General features: G+C 50.3%; 1 protein-coding gene across 3 annotated transcripts in view; it reads right to left on the bottom strand.

Moving 5' to 3' along the window:
- GALNT18 (polypeptide N-acetylgalactosaminyltransferase 18) overlaps positions 1 to 20,349 on the bottom strand; it is a 362,854-nt gene that overhangs the window by 178,584 nt on the left and 163,921 nt on the right. For all 3 annotated transcript variants that reach the window (XM_040258372.1, XM_040258375.1, XM_040258374.1), the window contains exon 2: positions 7,969 to 8,161. In XM_040258372.1, coding sequence (XP_040114306.1) covers positions 7,969 to 8,161 — 193 coding nt within the window. The remainder of the gene's footprint in view (positions 1 to 7,968; positions 8,162 to 20,349) is intronic.

Here is a 20,349-nt window from a genome sequence, read left to right as displayed (position 1 = left end):
GAGTGCAGGAGGGACCCACCTGGACCAAGCGGAGAGAAGATAACTCTCCCCTGAATACCCACCCCCCTGCGTGTCCCCAGCCCCTCTTTCTTCCTAGGTTTCTCCTAGATAGGGTCGAGGGTCTCCCCTTTCCCACAGTCAGCACACAACAGTTCAGCTGCACTGTTGACCACCTAAGGATGGCACCCTGGGATCAGCAGTGTCCTCTTATCCCTTCATGGCCATCTGTGTCCTCACCCTGGCTTCCACACTCCCACCTGCACCCACAGGACTTGCTTGATCCTCCTCTGACTTCACTTGGTTACACTTCTGGCTTCTTCCAAAACTTTTCAGATTAGACTGGTTCCCAGCCTGCCAGCATCCAGTCTGCTGGATTTAATGAGACCCAGGGATGAGAGCAGTGTGGGGGTCCTCACTGGGCACGTGTGCTGTCAAGACTTCCACTCCTGGTGGCTGGCATCTCTATCTCTGTAACCTCTGGGGCTCAGAGACTGCACTGTGCTTGCTACCCCTACTGCCCAGGGACTCCACACAGAATATCTGGAAGTAACAACATTAATAATTTCCACTTACTGAGTGCTTATGACTCGCCATAAATCATACTAAGAGATATATGTATATTTTTACTTTTCTCCCCCTCTGATTTTTATTTTTTCCTATAGGAAAAGTCCTATAGGGTAAACATTTTATCCCCATTTTATAGATGAGGACAGTTGGACTGAGACAGCAAGTTATTTTCCAGGGCTTCCACCTGGGCTCATTTGTCTCCAAAGTCAGTGCTCAAAGGTCCTGTTAAACTAGGGTCTGCACCTTCCTTCTACGATCATCTAGAGATTTGTCTGGCCAGACACCAGTGTCGTGACAACCCAGAGACCTGGTGGAGGGAGGGAAGAAATGGAAGTCACTCCAGGTCAACTCTGATGAAAGATAGGGCGGGCACAGTGCATCGAGGAGGCTGAGGTGGACTATTGCAATAAAGCTCTACTGGCCACGCGAAGCCCTTCCCCTTTCATTGAGCCCATTGAGACAGCACGCGAAGCCCTTCCCCTTTCATTGAGCCCATTGAGACAGCAATCTCTGAACACACTCTCTGTTTGAAGCCGGGTTCTCTGCCCTCCTCCAGAGCCTGGGTGTGTAGTTTCCAATGGTGTGATTATGCAACTGTGTGTAGACACTGGCCTACAAAGAATCCCAGCCACCTGCTGTCACCCGAGTAAGCTCAGTTCCTTCCTCCCTGACAGCACACATGTAACCCAGCGAAGAAAGACACAGTGCGCTTCCTGGCCTGGGATGTGATCCCTGTTAGACTCTCACAGGCTCCTTTGTTTTTCTTTCATGCCATGTATATTGCTATCGCCACTTAGCTTTTATGTGATTATTTAACAGATGTCAGTATTTCCGCTAGACTATAAGCTGCATGAGATCAAGACCACATCTGCTTTGCTCACCAGCCCCCCACCCCCACCCCCGTGCCTCATACAGCATCCAGCACAGAGAACAAACTCAGGAAGCACCCAGTATCTGGCTGAATGAACAACTGAACAGACGCTCAAGCAGTGAACAGTAGAATGGATGCAGGCCCGGGAAAACCCCGTGGGTGGGATTTCCACCACAGCCGAACAGAATGGAATCATGGAGTTGAACGTTTCCTCCCTGCCTGACCACAACAATAAGCCCAGATCATCCAATAAGCCAGAGGGGTCGTGGAGGCCATGGGGATATTTAGTGTAGCCAGGGGCTTCAGGGTCCTGGTAGGATGCATGTCTGGCTCAGATGTGGAAGAGATAGTGGACAGGAGTTTCAATCATCTACAAGGCAAGAGAAATGGGCCTGCCTCATCTCAGAAGAGCGTCTGACGCCAGAACGACAACAGGTAAAGTTCTAAGTAGAGGTGATCATCAAAGTGTCCAGCTTTCACTCAGAATCAGAAGTTCTACTAACATCCTTTCAGGGGACTCTACTGATTTGGAGAAAGGATCTGCTGTATCAAACATAGACTATAAGTAGAAGAAGGGGGGGGAATGAATCAATTAAAATGTAAATAGCCAACAGGAAGCAGGGCAATCATTTGTTCCTAAAACGTATTATAAATCCAGGGAAAATGGGATTGCTGGGACTATACAGACAGCACCCAGAAAACAAAAGTCAGCTGGCTCTAGTGGAGAAGTCACACAAGGGACTGAGCGTCTCCATGTGGTGGGTTTGTGGGTGAGCAGGCCAGGCCTGTGGCAAGGAGAGCTGAGGGACGTGGGGGAGGTGGGGAAGGCAGGCACTGCAGCAGGGAAGAAGAAGGATGGGGCATCTTTGCTTTCCAGCAGAGCCTGGCTCCAGCCTCTGATGCTCAGAACTCTGGGGCTGGGGAGAAACCACTCTGATCTGTCTTGCAATGCCCGCCTGGCCCTCCTCTCACCTCGTGTCAGGGTGGAAGGCCTGGCCTGTGTCACTCCTTGTCTGCTTAGTGGTCCTTCTAGTAGCTAAAGTCAGGACCGTGCCCCCCAGGCCATCCTTTCTACAAATCAGAGACCCAGATGTGTTCAGTTGCACAGTCGTGTCTGACTCTTTATGACCCCTTTGACTGTAGCCTGCCAGGCTCCTCTGTCCAGGGAGTTTTCCAGACAAGAATACTGGAATGGGCTGCCATTTCCTCCTCCAAGGGATCTTCCCAACCCAGGGATCAAAGCCGGGTCTCTTGCATCTCCTGCACTGGCAGGCAGATTCTTTACCGTTGAGCCAGCAGGGAAGGCCAGGGACCCAGATAAAGAGTAACAACAAGTTAAATAGCAGTTACTGTGACGTTAGGCAATGTTCTAAGGCATCTACATAAATTACATGTTCAATCTTGAAGAACTGATGCTTTTGAACTGTGGTGTTGGAGAAGACTCTTGAGAGTCCCTTGGACTGCAAGGAGATCCAACCAGTCCCTTCTAAAGGAGATCAGTCCTGGGTGTTCTTTGGAAGGAATGATGCTGAAGCTGAAACTCCAGTACTTTGGCCACCTCATGCGAAGAGTTGACTCATTGGAAAAGACTCTGATGCTGGGAGGGATTGGGGGCAGAAGGAGAAGGGGACGACAGAGGATGAGATGGCTGGATGGCATCACTGACTCGATGGAGGTGAGTCTGAGTGAACTGCGGGAGTTGGTGATGGACAGGGAGGCCTGGCGTGCTGCGATTCATGGGGTCGCAAACAGCTGGACGCGACAGAGCGACTGAACTGAACTGAACCATCTCCAATTTATAGACAGGAAAACCAAGGCATAGAGAGGCTAGTTAACTTGCTGGAGGTCAACCAGTTTAGAAGTGAGAGACCTGGCCTTGGAATGCAAGCAACTGAGTTTTACATATTACTCTATAATCTAGCAGAAATGTCATCTGTCTGTCATGTTACCCAGTTTTCCCTCTTGAGTTGTTCTCCTCTAAACATACCTCACTTTCTCTATATCCCATAAAATCCAATTCTGTAGCTTTGATCTGAGTAGCAGAGTAGAACAAAACTATTCATCTCCCCGTTTTAAGACATTAATATTGGTCAAGATTGCATTATATTTAAGAACAATCATGTGATACTACTGGTTCATAATATGTTTAATTAACCAGGAACCACAAGTATTTTCCCAGATTGCCCCAGTTAAGAAGTATTTCCTCCTGTGTCTGTGCAGTTAGCATTTTTGATGCAGCAGAATCATTACTCAGGGTGTTGATTTTATCCCTTCGTCCTGAGGCAACCGTCATGGAAGTCCCATCTTTCCAAGACCTCTGGGTCATCTCCACAGAGCCAAGATTCCAAACTAGAAAAGCTCCCCTAGGAAGGGTGGAGCAAGGGGGCTGAAGAGCATCCTAGAGACACAGACTTACATGAAAACACTGGAAACTTGATCAAGTTTCTTAACCTAGGAAATATTCAGCATTCTCCTATATAAAACGTGAATAATAATAACTACCCCATAGAGACATGAGGATAAAAGTTAAAGGAGAAGGTGGACATTAATCTGTCTGCACAGTGCCTGGCGCATGGGAAGGACTGGTGAGCAGACAGTGGCTCTTGGTGTAAATCCTTGGCCCTGGGGAAGCAACCCCTAGATAATCCAGCGATCGTGTCCCAGCTTCTCACCTGAAACTGCCCCGCTTCCCCACCAGGACCAGATACATAACCTGCGGGGCTCAGTGCAATAGGAAAACACGGTGGCCTTTGTTGAAAACTTGCTGAGAATTTTAACACAGCAACAGCAGAACATTAAACCAAGGGCAGGGCACTTTTAGCCTTCGGAGGCTTGTCTTGTGTAAAAGGGGCCCACTGGATAGTGTCCTGAAACTAACGCTGCCGCTGTAAGAAAGTCTTACATCTTGGTGCCTTCAAACAGTACATATTAGTTATCTTCAATTCTGGAGGCCCGAAGTCGGACAGAGGTCTCACTGGGCTGAAGTCAAAGTGTCAGCAGAACTGCATTCCCTTCTGGAAGTGCCAGGTGATAACCTGTTAGACACTGTCCTTGCCTTTTTCCGTATCGACAGGTTTCCCCCATTTACAGCTCTTTTCCATCTTCAAAGCCAGCAGTGTCTGGCTGAGTCCTTCTCACATTGCCATCGCTCTGGCTTTCTCTTCCACATTTAAGTGCTCTGGGATTACTCTGGGCTCATCCAGATAATTCAGGATGATCTCCTTATTCTAAAGCCAACTGATTAGCCACCTCAATTCCATCTGCAACTTTAATTCTCCTTTGCATATACCATGTTCAAAGGTTCCAGAGATCAGGACGTGGACAGCCTTGGGAGGCCATTACCTGCCTATCATACATGCTGCTCATGAAGCCAGTCTTTCTGAACCCCAAAGTGCAGAGATCTCAGAGGTCTGTCTAGTGGCTGCAGCATGAAGACCCTGTGACCCTCCAATCCGTACACACAGATCTGGTGGCCATACTCATAGTGGTAACACTGCAAACACCCACAGCCACCTTGGATGGAGCCTAACCTGCTCCCAGGAGGATCCAGAGCCCCCGCCCCAGGCTGCATTCTTTCCCTGCTGTAATCCCATCCTGACTCTTTCCACTTCAATGTTCTTCTTTCCACAGAGTTTCCCCAGCTCAGGACTCACAACTTCTTTGGGGACAGGCGTGCATGCTTCTGCCCCAGTTGCTCCCACTAGGAGCTGCAGAAAATAGTCTAGTCCCCTTTACCAGCCCCTTGTTCCCTGGTGGTTCAGACGGTGAAGAATCTGCCTGCAGTGCTGGAGACCCAGGTTCAATCCCTGGATTGGAAAGGGAATGGCTACCCACTCCAGTATCCCTGCCTGGAGAATTCCATGGACAGAGAAGGCTCTGGGCTACAGTTCATGGAGTAGCAAAAGAGTCAAACACGATTTAAACCACCACCAGCAGCAAGGAGGGGTTGAATCTCAAATTACAGCTGGGCAGTGACAAGTCCAGATGACAACTGGGACTTGTGACTGGTACCTAAAGTGGGGCCAGTCTTCTGGGACTGAGCCCTTGACTTATGGGATCTGACATGAACTCTGGCAGGTAGCATCCAAAGCTAACTGAACTGTAGGGACACCCAGCTGGTGTCACAGAATTGGTCGATATGGGGAAGAAAACCCCACATCTGGTGTCAAAGTGTCATGAGTAGGAGGGTGAGGTGTGCGCCTCCTACTTGCTCCAGAAGGTTACTGTGAGACATCAAAGAGTTAATGTAAATAAAGTGCGAAATGCTTCCCTGAAAACATGGCTCACGCTATATAAACGTTTGGCAGTGTAATTTGAAATACGATGACAGTAAAGATATTGAAAAGATGTTTCTAAAATGAGTTAAACAGGATAAGCAAGCAATGACCTTGTTACAAGGCAGTGATGTTTTCATGGAAATTAACAGACAAAGAGAGGCACTGTTTCACCCAAGCATGTGCTTGTTTCGAGTGGTCCACCAACGGCTCTCTAATCCTGGGTGTGTGTCTGGCACAGCAGCTGAACTAGAGCTAGACAGAGCCTTCCAAGTCCATGTGCAAAGAGAAACCAGCGTCCTTACAGCCTCTTCAGGAGCCCCTGCTGAGAGCAGGAAGGCTCAGCTCTGCCTGTTATCAGTGATTCTGTTTTACTGGCTATAAAAAGAGGTTGACAGGAGTCGCCTTGCCCACGGGGGAGGTGTGGAAGCTCCACAAACTGTAAAGTTCTGTGCAGAGGAAAGGTCTTTCCACTATGATTACTGCTTCTCTCCAGTGGCTCAGGAAGAAACCACAGAACTCAGCTCACCCGGAGTCCTTGAGAGACATCCCACGCACCTGCCACCACCTTCTTAGCAAACTCGGGAAGTCCAGGCTGGCCTGCCTTTTCTGAATGCACTTCCTTCAGAGCGGGCTTTGCAGGGAGCCCTGCACTTTAGAGAAAGGCCACGCTCCCATGCGGCCACCCAGCAACTCCTGCTTCTCTCCCATGGAAACAGGAAGGACTGGTGTGTGCGGTGCCTCTCTCAGTGAAGAGTGGAAGGGTATCAGTCAGCTCTCAGCATGCCTCCTGCACAGTCAAGGCCAGCCCAGCTTGGGCTCGGGTCAAAGGCCTGGATTTGGCTTCTGGATACATTGGTTCAAGTCTCAGCTCAGTCACTTATTCAACTGTGTGATGTCAGCCAGAACTCTTACTCTTTCTGTTCCCATCTACTTCAACTGAATGGGACTGTGCCAGCTGCCTGCCCACCTTCATGCAGGTTGGTGTGGTCCACGTGGGAAGCACATCTCAACCAATCAAGCCCATGTAAATACCAGTCATCATTACAGCCACGCTGCAGTCAGCAAAATCTACCATTTCCCCTTATTTTGGGAAAAATGTGTATTGAGTTTTACCTGAGTCCATAGCTTCTGTGCTGGCCAAGATCATGGCTGAGGCCTCTGCAGAGTCCTGTGTGTGTGCCAAGTCACTTCAGTCATGTCCGACTCTTTGCGACCCTATAGACTGTAGCCCACCAGGTTCCTCTGTCCACAGGATTCTCCAGGCATGAGCACTGGAGTGGGTTGCCATGCCCTCCTCCAGGGGATCTTCCTGACCCAGGGGTTGAACCCGTGTCTCCCGCATTGCAGGTGGATTCTTTACCCACTGAGCCATCTGGGAAGCCCCCAAGTATTCTTTAAATGAACATATACTCTTCTTTCCCCGTGTAGATCCTTAGATGGTCTTTCATCCCTTGGCCCAGGTTCACTTGGGCCAAGAAAAACCATACCTAACTACAGGGCATACAGCAGATGTTCAGTAAACGTCTATGAAACTTAACTGAGCTCTCCTTTCCAAAGAACACAGACTCCAAACCCAGAAGCAAGATCTTTCTTGACAACTCCAGACACAAGCTAACTGTGGTTTGCAGCTTTAAGAAAAATTTAAAAATAAGTAGAAAGAGAGGAAGAGAAGGTGTGGAGGGAGAAGGTGCGGAAGAGAAGGGGGGAGCTCACAAAAGTTAATGAGATTTTCTCAGCTGTGCTACGTGCCCACATTTTTAATAATTAGGAGTAATAAAAATTCTAACTGAACCTTAAAGGAACATCTTTTATAACAAAGAGAGAAGTCAAGACAGACTTCTCTGTCGGGTGTAATGACTTGTTAGCCTTGGAAGATGGATGTACTTAAAGAAACTAATTTACAGAAAAAAAAAATTGTTCATAAAAATGCAACTAATTGGGTTAAAATGACTTATTAACAGGAGTACCAGATGATTCTTGTGCCCTTAAGGATTAAATTCGGTTATTAATCCTCAAAATTTCTTATTTCTCATGGAAGAAAGCCTTCTCCCTGCTTAGCAGACGGAGAAACTGAGGCTGGAGGAGGAGAGGGAGAGTGACTTGCTCGATGCAGGCTGAGGGGGAGGACCCTAAGCTAAAGCTGGGAAGAGATCAGGAGTCCGGACACCCAGTCCTGGCTCTGTCCCCAGCACCACGGGGACCTCACCTCCCCACCGGCAGGTCAACAAGGGCCCGGCCACTGACTCTGCTCACCCACTGGGTCTGAGGTCAGGCAGGGGCCGGTCGAGGGGTAGGCGGTCACTGAGGTAGGCGTTGTAGCCGTAGTACTGGAACTGCTTCAGGGCCACACGCCGGCCTTCGGGGCTGAGCTCCTGGCCCCAGTGTGCAAACAGAGAGGAGTCTGTGAAGGGCTCAGCCTCTGCCTCCTCAGGTTTGGCGGGGGCTTCTGGAGAAAGAAGGGATAAGGAGACAGTGGGTCAGAGTACACGCCTGCATATGCCATGACAACCCCTTACCCTTCCTCACCATTGCTTTGGATAAAACGAACTTAGCCCAGCTTTGGGGGTGGGGAGGGAATAGAATCGTCATGCTCCCCCAAGCCCATTGATCCTTCCATACATCCATTCATCCACCCAACAACCACTAACACAATGGATATAGAAATATACCCAGCAGAGTCCGAGGGGAAGCCAGTGGGTGTGACCCTGATGCCCTGTGGCTTTAGGCCAGAAGCTCCTCCTTTCCCAGTCTGCCTTCTCATCAGGTGCCGGGCCCAGCCCTTGAATGGGGTTTCTGCTTCTCTTTCCCCAGATCACACCCCTATTCCCTTTTAGTCCTAAACTGTCCCACACCTGGATCCTCAAGCTGAGTGCCTGCTCCCTTGCCCATTTCTTGCCAGTCCACTCTCTCCACTGTCTGGTCCTGCTGAGAGTTTCCTGGCTACACCCTGTGACATTCACCTAACTGCTAGGACCCTCGGCCAGATTGCCTCCTGCTGCTTCAGGCTCTGCCCACCAGGAGAGGGGCTTGTTGGCACAGCGGATAGACTATCCCCAAACCTCCACACACTCTGGGCACCGTTCATTGGACCTCTGGTAGACTTTGTAGGGGCAATGCTCACACCAGATCAAGAGAATTCATGGTTCTCCTGGAAATTTCCAAGAAAATGGAGGGGGTATTATTACCTATAAGAGCAGAGGCTTGGATTTATATAGACACAGATTCAAACAAATCCCTGCCCCACTATTCACCAGTTACATGATCATAAGCAAACACTCAACCTCTTGACACCTTGATTTCCCCACTTGTAATGTGGGGATATTAATAATAATACCTACTCCTCATTCCTGAGATCTGTGAGGATTACATGCAATAATGTACACGAAACATTTGTTTCAGAGTAAGTGCACAGGGACTCAGGGTTGCTACAGCAATGGTAGCCTGGCGGGTCAAGTTCCTCTTTTACAGGGATAATGAATAGGTCTTGCCAGGACACAGGCTCACTGGTCAGGACCATGGAACTCATTCCAAGGACAGGTAGTCAGGCCCATCATTTAAGGTCAGCAATCAGAGAAATTGGACAGGGATGCTAAGGCCATTGGACTGGGCTTTCATGTTCATAAACAAGATGTAAGTAAGAGATGGAGCCTGGAATGAGACAGGGACCAGGAGGAAGCAGAAGAGGGTTCAGAACAGGAGAGGCAGGCTTAGGACACTTGCCTAAGTCCCTTCAGCTATCTACATGGAGCCAGTAGGTACAAACACACTTATGTCAGGTAACTTAAAGGTACAGTCTGGAGACAGGCAAAGGGCTAGGGCCCTTGGTCTTCAAGGCTGAGCTCAGAGCTGCAAACTGCAGCTCTTACCACCACCTCCTCCTGACAGATTCTTGGAAGAGTCCATTTGAGAAGAGGAAGAGGCTTGAGAATAAGCCTTCCAGCACCCACGACACTCCTGTCACAGAAGGGGTGTTCCTGGGGGAGGAAGCCCCATCACTGGAGGTACACAAAGGAATTCATGGACAGAGGCGGCTGTCATAGCTCCTTGAGAATGAGACAGCGAATGATTCTGAAAGCAGAGTGAGCACACCAACGCCAGAGACTCGAGTCAGGGAGACACCAAAACTCGTGCCCATGGATCTGGGACTCACAGGTGCTGGGTGAACATGTGTAAGCACCCCTGCTATTCGGGGGCCATGTCCTGCGCACATACTCACTCTGGAGATCCATGTAACTCCTGGGATAACCATCACAGCTAGCACTTGCTGAGTGTTTACCATGAGTCAGGCTCTGCCATAAGCATTTTTCACATACCAACTCACTTCCCCTACAGGGTGGGGATTGCCACTGTCACCATTCTAGAGATAGTGAACACGAGGCACACAGAGGATAAGAACCTTGGCCTGGTTCACTTAGAAGGAAGTGAAGTAGCTGAGATGCAATCTGAGGTAGTCTGTCCCCCGAGGCAGCGGCCCTAACCATTAGGCCGCACTGTCTCCACAGAGCAAAGGGCTGGATACAGGCGAATTCCAAAGATGAGCACGGCGTGTCATCTCAGTTACCAATTTTCCTTAAAGATGCAGAAGGAAACTCAGATATATTAAATCTATTAGGCATTTAAAGGAGTAAAGTACGAACCACGTGCGCGTTTCTATGACAAAGCAAGAACGTCTGGGACCTCGGTGCTGCTCAAAGCTCCATCCCGGAGCTCAGGCTGACCTTGGCCCCTTGACTTGGTGTGTTTGAAAGGAAATACAGGGCTCACCTGATCTTGAAGGTCCTTGTTATTTCTAAAAAGATGGATGGTTCATTCGTTTGGATTCAGGAGTAGCAAAAATCTAAATGAGTGAACCAACTGAATCACACATATAATATTTAACACAAATGGAGTTTCACTGCTCTCACATACCTAAACGGATATTATCAAGTAAAATCAGGTCATTTAATGAAAAAATTATGATTCACAATTAGATCAGTATTGCATAAAAATGGATTATAAACATATTAAAGTCCTGGGTCCCAATACGTGCTTTTGCCTTACTCAGTATGGGTAGAAAGGACAACAAGTTTGATAGCAGTGGGTTCTGAATGATGAATCAGGGGTAGGACAGGGAGGGGGGGGTATAATTGGTGAATTTCTGCCTGAGCCAAGCACAGCGCTGGCTGATGTCTTTACCCAAGGTTATCTCTGTCGTGCTCGCGGGCTGGATCCCATGAGGGCAGGAGGACACCTGTCTTGTTGCCTGCTGTATCTGTGGCTCCCAGCAGAGTCTGTGGCTCTTACAAGGAGATCAGTCCATCAGTTCAAAACAAATCGGTTAATCAGTACCCCATAGTGGTTAGTTACTAGACACGAGGAAACCAAAGATGAGGAAGTTAAATGGCTAATCTGAGGTCACCCAGTTTGTCAGGGGCATTGAAGCTTTTCTCTGCACCACCAAGTGGGAAACTATGGTCTGAGGGCCAAATCTGGCCCACCATCTTTTACATAAATAAAGCTTTATTGTAACACATGATATTCACTTGCTCTATATTTAGCTATAGTGTTTTAGGACAGCAAAGGCAGAGTATGACAGAGACCCATACAGCTTGAAAAGTGGAAAATATGTACTTTCTGGCCCTTTAAGAAAAAGTACGCTGACCCCTGCTCTACACCTCACATTTGCCATCCCTTAGGTAAAGAGGACTTGCCTCTGCTAATCCATTCATTTTGTTTCCTTAGGAGCCCTGGCTGTAGAGACAGAATGTATACTCCAGCTCTGCCATTTTCCAGATTAGCTTAGCTACACCTCAGTTCCTCATCTGGAAAGTGGAATGGGTACTAATAGTACTTTCTTCTTAGACTATTGGTGCATATTCAATGAGAAGGTCCATGTGAGAGCTTAGCACGGTGCCCAGCACATAATAAATGTTAGCACAGGGAGAGTCAGTGGCTAAGGACACACACAGCCCCACAGCCCGCTAGAGTGCTCCTGCATTTACACTTCTTGAGCTCAGGTGAGGAGGATGACTAGCCCTGCCCTGAGGTCCCAGCTCTGGAAGATGCTGCCGCTGTGTGGCCCCAGATGAAGGGCGCCCATGTCGACAGAGTGGCCTCCCATTAACCAGTCCTGGACTCAACCCCCCGCACTCTCCAGTAAGAGAGCAGACCTATAAGAAGGACCATGTCTGACACAGCTAGGGTGACAAAGAGGCCCCAGGGAAGTGCCTGGGCTGGGTCCTCCGCAGGGGTCTGGAGGTGTCCAGACCCATCTGGTGAGGCGCAAGACCCACAGACGTCTCTCACCCAATGATCAGGTGTCCCCAAGGGGCAGGCATGGGCTGTGGCCCCCGCTGGGGTTCACTCTTGACTCACGGAAGGGTGACCTGATGTGTATATTCAGGGGGCTGAATGCCCCCACCGGGAGAGCTCATTCATGGCACAAATGAGAACACAAGGAACTCAGCCAGGTGGCTGAGCCAGTGTTTGGAGGGTTCTGAGCACAGCACGGAGGCTACAGTCCCAGCCCACTCCTCACCCAGCCTTGTGCTCGTCTGTGTCCCAGGGAGAAGCAGGCTGAGAGGGAACACTGAAGGGCCGTTTCACTAGACAGTCATGCATGGGGCACAAGCAGCACCTGTGTAACACCCAGGCAGGAGAGCTATTCCTCTGCCTCCCCTGACTCACGATGAACAACCACGTGCTGTGGGCAGGAGGGGGACCCCAGCAGGGCCCAACTCATGAAGGACACTCATTGGAGACTCTGGTTGAGGGGGGCAGTGCCGTGTTCTGCCCCTCTCTGCTCATGACCTCCCAGAGTCATGGTCCTTCCTGGCCGCTAGACAGATGGCTCTAACAGAGCAAAAACTAGAGAACAAGAACTGGAGCTGCCAGGACCCCAGCAGGCCTGGGACGGCCAGTGAATGGGGAAGGAAGAACCACAGCACAGACTGCAAGTCTGAAAGGCCCGACTGGCCATGTGATTTGGAAATAGTTTCTGAACCTTCAGGCCCATATGCCAAGGTGCCACTTGCCAGCCATCACCAAAGGTTCTGTCCAAAGTGGCCAAGTGTCATTCAAAAATTATTTGAGGACCAATGAGGAGGGGACTGCAGGCTAATCTTGGGTGTTTACTGCAAAACCTTGCCCCTGAAGCCGATCCCTTCAAACACTGTACCACGATTCTCTGCCCAGTGGTAAGACCAGGCCATCGCAGTGGCCCCAAGATGTAGGTTCTATCATTCCCATCACAGATGAGAGAAGACTGCACCTCAGAGACAGGAAAGAGCTTGATGCTGAAACTGTACTCCTGACCACAGCCCGGCCTCTGTGTCGTGGGAGGGACACACTGTCTGGCCTGAGGACTAGAAGCACTTCAGGCCCTGAGAGGCTGCTGCAGTTGGTCTGCACTGGTTCACAGCAGCTGTTAGCCCACTGCAATACCTTCACGGCACTGGTAAACAGCTGCTTCCCTGAGGCCCTCCACGTGGCCCTCTTACACCAACTGCTCTGGCCCTTTTCTTGGAATGATCTGGATCTTTCTACCAGCCAGCAACTGAAAGGTGTATGCCTGCTCTGCCTCCCGACCCCAGCTGCTCCGCGCTGTGACCAGCATTTATGCCAACTGGCTAGTGTCCGTGCCTTGCTAGTTAAGTACAATTTGACTATAACTTGCTCGAGCCCTTCCTAGGAGGCCACTGTGAAAAGAATTATGGGTTTCTGGCGACCTTTCACTCAGCTCATCCGTTCCCCATGTTAGTGCCCAGGCCTCATCACGCATGACCTGTTTTCCAGAAAGTTCTGCCAGTGATCACAGAAGGCATCCAGGAAATGCCACGATATGGTCCCAGAGATAGGCCCACAGAGCCTGACATGCAGCCCACTAATGAGAGTGGAGAATTGCAGATCCAGGTCCTGACAGCCTCCATGCTAATTCATAGAGACAGGAGGGAACTGGGGCAGGAAAGCAGCTTGCGAAGCTCCAAGCAATGAATGTACCCAAGGCTACAGCTCCGAGCCTGAGCCCCAGCTCGCCAGTCAGGCACAAGGAAGTCATCTGGAGACCCAGTCAAGGCCCGTGAGGCCTCCAAAGCCGCTGATGCTGAAAGCGGGAAAATACCTGTGTGAGAAGGGCTGCTTCAGGGAGCAGCCCGAGTGAAGGCTCTCCCAGCTGCTTCTGCCTGTTTCGGCGGCGCCAAGACTGCACAATGGAGTAGAAAGAAAATGGGTCTTGGAGTGAAGCAGACATTACCATACTGCCCAGCCCCTCCCATTTCTGATGGCCTGTGCTCTCTAGGACCACGTTCCTGGGGATCCCTGTCTTTTGAAGCTGAGCCATTTTGTCCACTCCCACCACGCCCTTCAGTGGAAACTCTGAGACTGGAGGAGCTGCAGAAGAGGCTGTAGCCCAGACCTCTCCCTGAGCCTGACTCTGCTCCTTGGACTTTAAGATGAATCTTAAAATAGCAACAGAAGGGGTCACATTGCACGATTGCTGCTGGAGGTCAAAGTGATTTGGGGCTGGACAGCAGGGCTGGCCAAGCTCTGCTGGGGGACAGACTGAGCCACCTGGGATGGGGCCCACTTCGCTAAGGACCAGTTAGCCAGTTACTCAGGCTGGACTAGGGGCTCACTGGAAGTGGTAGCTCTGCTTCTGATCCCTCCATATGGGCACCTTTGGGAATATTTCCCCAAGCAGTGGAGCAGTCTTGTTTGTTTGTTTGTTTTTATGGTTTTCCCCAGTTTCCTATATGCCCCTCTTCCAGGCAGAGTTAAGAAGACTGAGGGTGGGTGGAGAGAGGGCCTGCCTTCTGCCCTGCAGCCATTCCTACAGCCTGCTATTTCGGTTTCTGCTCTCCGGCCATGCTCAGAGCTGAAGCTTTGGTGTTGGGTGGTGAGATCCAGAGTCCAGGGACAGGGAGGCAGGGAGGAAGGCCAATGTCCCAGGTAATTGCCTGCTGTGTGCACTGGGGCCCTATGTCTAAAGGATGTCTGGGGGGCAGGCATAGACGGCCCTGTCGCCTGTCCGCCTCCCAGAGTGTCCTGGGGGCCCCTTCTCCCACTCTCCTAGTCTGTTCTTCATTTGCTCTGGGTTAGACCCACAGTCCAGCCCTTCAAGTCTGCATTTCCTTGGTTGTGGAACAGGAAGAGACTGCCAGGCTGGTGGGGGGAGCCGCTGTGAAGTCGGCTTTTGGAGGGATGAAGGCTAAGCATGAAATAATGGAGCAGGCAGTGCTGAATATCCAGATAAGAATTCTTAATGTAGTTTCCTTTCCTTCCACTCCTTTCATTTTTTTTTTCAACAGCTTTATTAGGGTGTAATTTACATACCATAAAATTCACCTGTTTCAAAAGTACAGTTAAGTGATTTCTAGAAAACTTTTCTTCCATTCTTGAGATGTCTTGTTGTATCCTTTATTTGGTGTTAAAAAGAAAAAGGCTAATTGAGTACTCAGAAATGGATGTTGTTGGTGTTCAGTATCACCTGCTGGCTGGCTCCCTGCTGATGATAAAGGACCATTGTTCCCACTTAAACAGCCTGATGCCTGGGCCTCGCCCGAGAAGCCCAGAAGCCCGGGAAGCGTCTTCAGAGCCTCAAAGCCCGTCCATGCGAGCAATACTGACGAGGCAGCATTCACACCTCCACACATGGGCTGGTTCACCCCAGAACAGCAGCGGCTAGTCCTGACTGCCTCTGCTTGCCCTCTGCAGTGCCACCTCCACACTCCAGGATGTGTGTCCCCCCCGCTTCTCTTCCAACACCCAGCCCTGGATCCAAAGTGGTGCCCCGGGCCTGTCCTAGTCAGAGGGAGGCACCGAGATCCTGGGGGAAACAGGCGGTCCTGAGAGGCAGGGAGCCTCAGTCCACCCTCCCCCCCAACACTGGGCAAATCCCCGTTTCCTGCTCTGTGAGATGGACCCAGTGTTTGGGCTCTACTGGGAAGAAGAAGGAGGACTTGAGCACATCACCGTGATGCTTTTCTTATTCCTCGAAAAGGAAGGCATCAGGCCTCCATTTGTACTTGGGCTCCCAAGGGGAGATCTTCAGGGTTTTAAAAACATCCTTCAATGTGCTAAGAGTCCTAATAATAAGGAAGGAAAGTACTGTGTTGAGAGGGTCTCCCCTCCTTTCCACTTTTAGAGATGCAGTACGACATGTGCTGCATCTCACTTTTGCCCCACAGTTCGGCTTTCTTTTCCAGGAGTCCTAAGAATGGCTAAGAGAAAGAAGTGGAATCTGGCAGGAAAGAGCTTGGAGATAATCAGAAGCAAGGAGCTCTGACAGTCTCAGGCCCCACACCATTAGAAGCCTCTGCAGAACGACTTTATCCACTGTGGAAAAGACACACGGGGAGAGCTTCTTCTGGCACGTGGAGAGCACTGCAGGGAAGGGGAGTGGCTGCCACAGAAGGCCTCCTGACCAGGCAGGGCCAGGCCTGCATGGCGAAGGACAGCCTCCTACTGGGGCTCCAGAGTCAGCTCTGCCCTAGGCAGGCTGTGTGACCTTCGTCAATCTCCGTGAACCTCAGCCAGCTTGTCTGTTTGATGGGGATGATAAAACCTCTTGCTAACTGTGAAGACAAGGCAAGTTGGTAGCATCAGTAAAGGGCTTCGCAAACTCAGACTCCTGGCCGGTGGATCTGTTTCCTGTTGCTGCCATAACAAATATCTTGTAGTTCTGGAGGTCAAGGGTCTGACAAGGTCTCTCTAGGATAAAATCAAGGTATTGGCAGGGCTGTGTTCCTTTCTGCATGTCCTAGAGGACAATTCTTGAATCCTTGAATCCTCCATTCCAGCTTCTAGAGGCCACCTGCTGTCCTTGGCCCATGACCCTCTTATTTCATGGCCAATGCCAACAACAGTGGGTTGAATTCCTCTCACGTGGCATCCCTCTGACTTCTGATCCCCTTTGACACTTTGAAGGCCCCCATGATTACACTGGGCCCACCTGGAAAATACCAGACACTCCCTATTTTAAGGTCAACTGATGGGCACCCTTGATTTCATCCACAACCTTAACTCCCCATTGCCATATCAGCTAACATTCACAAACCCCAGAGACTGGAATGTACTTATCTTTGTGGGGAGGGGGGGGCACATTATTCTGCCTTACCTAGTAAGAGTTCCATCATTGTGGGTTTTGCTCTTTATAAAGGTGTGATTCTAATACTCTGCTCTAAGGGTTGGAACCCTGAGAGGCAAAGGAAGGACAGCTCACATTTGTTGAGAGGACACACACCCAGGAAACAAGGGCAGGGCTGTCAGTCAGGTTCTCCAAAGGAGGCAGGTGCACACGAGGCCAGCAGGTGGCTGGGAGCCTCGTCCCTGACCTTGAAGCCACCCTGGCCCTGCCTCCCTCATGCACCAGCTAGTGAACAGCGAACAAGAGCCCGGGATGTGCAAGGCATGTGCCGAGGCCACTGCCCTCCTGCCTTCTGCTTCTTCCCCACCAGCTCTGACTGAATCATCCTCTTCTCCAACTGGCTCCTCACTGATGGCCCTGCCTCCGCTGCTGTGCTTTGAATTGGTGAGTATGGTTACCCCAAACTCTGGTTTTCAAAACTCCCTGAAGCTGCAGTTCTATTGTTTTGGGAGTTTTCTCATCCAGGAATCTGAGAAATTGCATACTGGCAGATACCTAAAACCATCTGCATTAGATTTCATGGGAGTCATCAGAGGCAGTATGATGTAATGCGAGGGTTGGCAGGCTCTTTCTGTAAAGGACCAGTAGTGAGTATTTTAGGTTCTCAGGTCATGAGGTCTTGGTTATAACTACTCCACTCTGCCCTGGTCTCTTGAAAGCAGTCATAGATCATATGTAAATGAGTGGGTGTGGCCTTGTTCCAGACAGAGTATTTCTATAGTAGGCAGCAGGTCAGCTCTGGCCCCTGGGCTGCAGTTTGCTGACCCCGGTGCAGTGGCAGCAGAGACTGGCTCCTGGCTGCTGCATCTAATAAGCCAGGTCATAACTGCTCTGTGCCTCAGTTTCCTCACTAGTAAATAGGATAAAAATACCAACCTTGTAGGGTAGTAGAGATAAACGGAGAAGGGAACCTGTGTCCAGCACTCAGAGCACAGCCTGGCAGCTTGTAAGCTGGGTGAGTGTTAGCTAGGATCTGCCTGCCGGTCAAGAGCATCCACCTCCAGGACACTGGCTATGACACACCTCTCAGCCTCATTGTATGAGGGCCCACTCTTACTCTCCTAGTACTGGCCTCATGGGCCACTACTCGAGCCCACCTAATTCAGCCCCAGCTGGGAAGGACCAAGGTAGTTATGATCCTGGGTGTTCAAGTCACTGAGAACAGGATCCTGAGCAAGGCCAGAATAGAGGACAGAGGAATCAGGCCTGCCCTCCTGGGAGGGGCTGGGAAGGATAAGAGAAGGCTGGGATTCAAGAAGTGCGATGGGTCCTAACAAGAAACTAGAGAATGAGTCAGGGGTCTAGGGAGAAGCACTCGTCATTTCCTTCTGGGCTGACACGGCAGACAAGGAACAAGAACTCGTCTGACTCCAGATAATGTGTGATGGCCTCTGGCAGGCAGACAGATCTCACACCAGGTTCCTTGCCAGCCTGGGCCCACCATGCCCTCTACTCCCTATGGGGCGGGCTGTGGGCCTGGGTGTGGCTGAGCTCACAGCTGAGACAGCCTGGCAGGTAGGGACAGCCAGAGCTCAGCATGTGCATCCACGCTCATTGAAATGGAAATGGACTTGATTAGAAATTATACAGAATGAAAGCAGCCATTAAAGGTCCAAGTTTTTATGCTCTGAGCCAACCACATAAAGAACATGTGAAAAACTCATTTTAGGGAGTGACAAATGTACGTACCTTAGGAACGAGGATTTATAGGTGCCATTATGTGCCACTTTAAAACAACCCTTTAAACCCAGAATTCTGCCTAGGAGATATAATGAACTCTGAAGCACATATCATTTTTTTTTTTTTCCTGAGAACTGACAGCCTGGAGATGAGCACCCAGACTTCTACTAAATATACACCTCACCATTCACACATAAAACAGTGTTTCCACACGTCGGTTCTTGAGATGAACAAGTTGGTGACCCTGTTGATGTTAAGGTGGCATGCTTCTCCTGGCACAAATACGCAGATGGGAACAGCTGGGCTCGACGGGGAGAAAGAAATGTGCTCCTTTGCAGCAAGATGGTCTACAACCCGGACCAGCTTCAGACTGCCTGCAACAGCTGCAGCTCCTAGGTGTGGGACAGGCTACAGGAGAGTCCTTGCTTTGGGAAACTTGCAGCCTGAGGTAAGCTGGGAAGAGTGCGTCCCTGTCCTCCGTACTATTACTCTACCCTCTTTACTCTGGTCTCAGCCTCTCTGGAAGCCTGCGGGTTTCCAGTGTGTTTCTTCTGGTCTTAAAGGGGCAGCCGTGTGCTGTCTGGCAGTGGTTCCCTTTCATGAATGAACATCAGACTTACCCAGAGGGCTTGTTGCATCACGGCTCATGCTGGGCCCCGCCCGCAGGGTTTCTGATGTTAGCAGCAGGTCTGGGGTGGGACCTGATAATATTCATTTCTAACTAATTCCCAGGAGATATTGAAGCTGCTGGAGGGGCCCCACTCTGAGAACCAGGCTGTAGAGATGATGGGAGTCACAGGCTTCCTTCCAGCACTGACTCTGCAGCTTATTCATCCTGAGAACGAGCAAGTCCCTCCCTTTCTTCAGGCCTTAGTTTTCTCTTGGGTAAACTTACTGGGGTGGGATGCAATGATCTCTAAGACCCTTTCACATGATTCTAAGATAGTTCATCTCACATGGGAATTGGTGAAGCAGAATGATCAATGGTATCCTTAGGTCTCTGGTTCAAATTTTTTATTTTAAATAAACTAAGGTCCAGAGAGGTTAAAATGACTTGCCCAAGGTCATACAGCTCGGTAGCAGCTGATTCTTGGACCATGTAAGTAGATCAAGGCCCTGAGTGCCCTCATTTGCTTCTCAGTGCATCTTCTACTACCCGTGAGGATTTCTGCAAAGTGGTGCTAGGGACAGACCACCTGCTGGACCCCCAAGCCTACCCAGTACCTCTGAAGCTGCCGAACCCTAGAGCCCGAGCCTTGGACAGATCAGCAGCTCCTCCCTCAGATACTCCTCACCAAGGCTGGTGCCCAGGTCTGGATCTGCAGATGCCCCTGCAGCCTATACGTCAGGCTGGCACGGAGGTGAGGGGAGCACTGCAGGTGTGGAGGGGAGGATATTAATCACCAGAGCCCGGGACTATTAACCAGGCTCCCAGAGGAGAGCAGGCTTCCTGTTTTGCTCAGTTATCATCCGCTGTATCCTTATCCAGGGGTGCACATTTGCGCACACACATACACACACATACAGAGTCACAGCAGCCCACAGCAGCCTACAAACGCTCGTTCTGAAAACAGATTTCTCTAGTCGTCCCAAGAGGCTGCTCACCGCATGCTGGAAGACCATTAAAATGTGTCATTTCAAAGATGAGAGAAGAACACTTGTAAAAACAAACTTGCAGGAAGAAATATTACGGGGTTGCATTCTGGTTCAACAGCCATATTTGCATCTTTAAGTGCAGTTGCCAGTGGAGAAGGATGGGTCGGGGGTGGGTGTGCTCACAGGCTCCTGGGTGCCCGGGCTGTGGGGGCCCCAGAGCCAAGCGCCAGCACTCC

The sequence above is a fragment of the Oryx dammah genome, unplaced genomic scaffold (assembly GCF_014754425.2).
Source record: "Oryx dammah isolate SB20612 unplaced genomic scaffold, SCBI_Odam_1.1 HiC_scaffold_17, whole genome shotgun sequence".
Lineage (NCBI taxonomy): Eukaryota > Metazoa > Chordata > Mammalia > Artiodactyla > Bovidae > Oryx > Oryx dammah.
The sequence above is the reverse complement of the archived record's forward strand: the minus strand, read 5'-3'. Positions and strand labels throughout refer to the sequence as shown.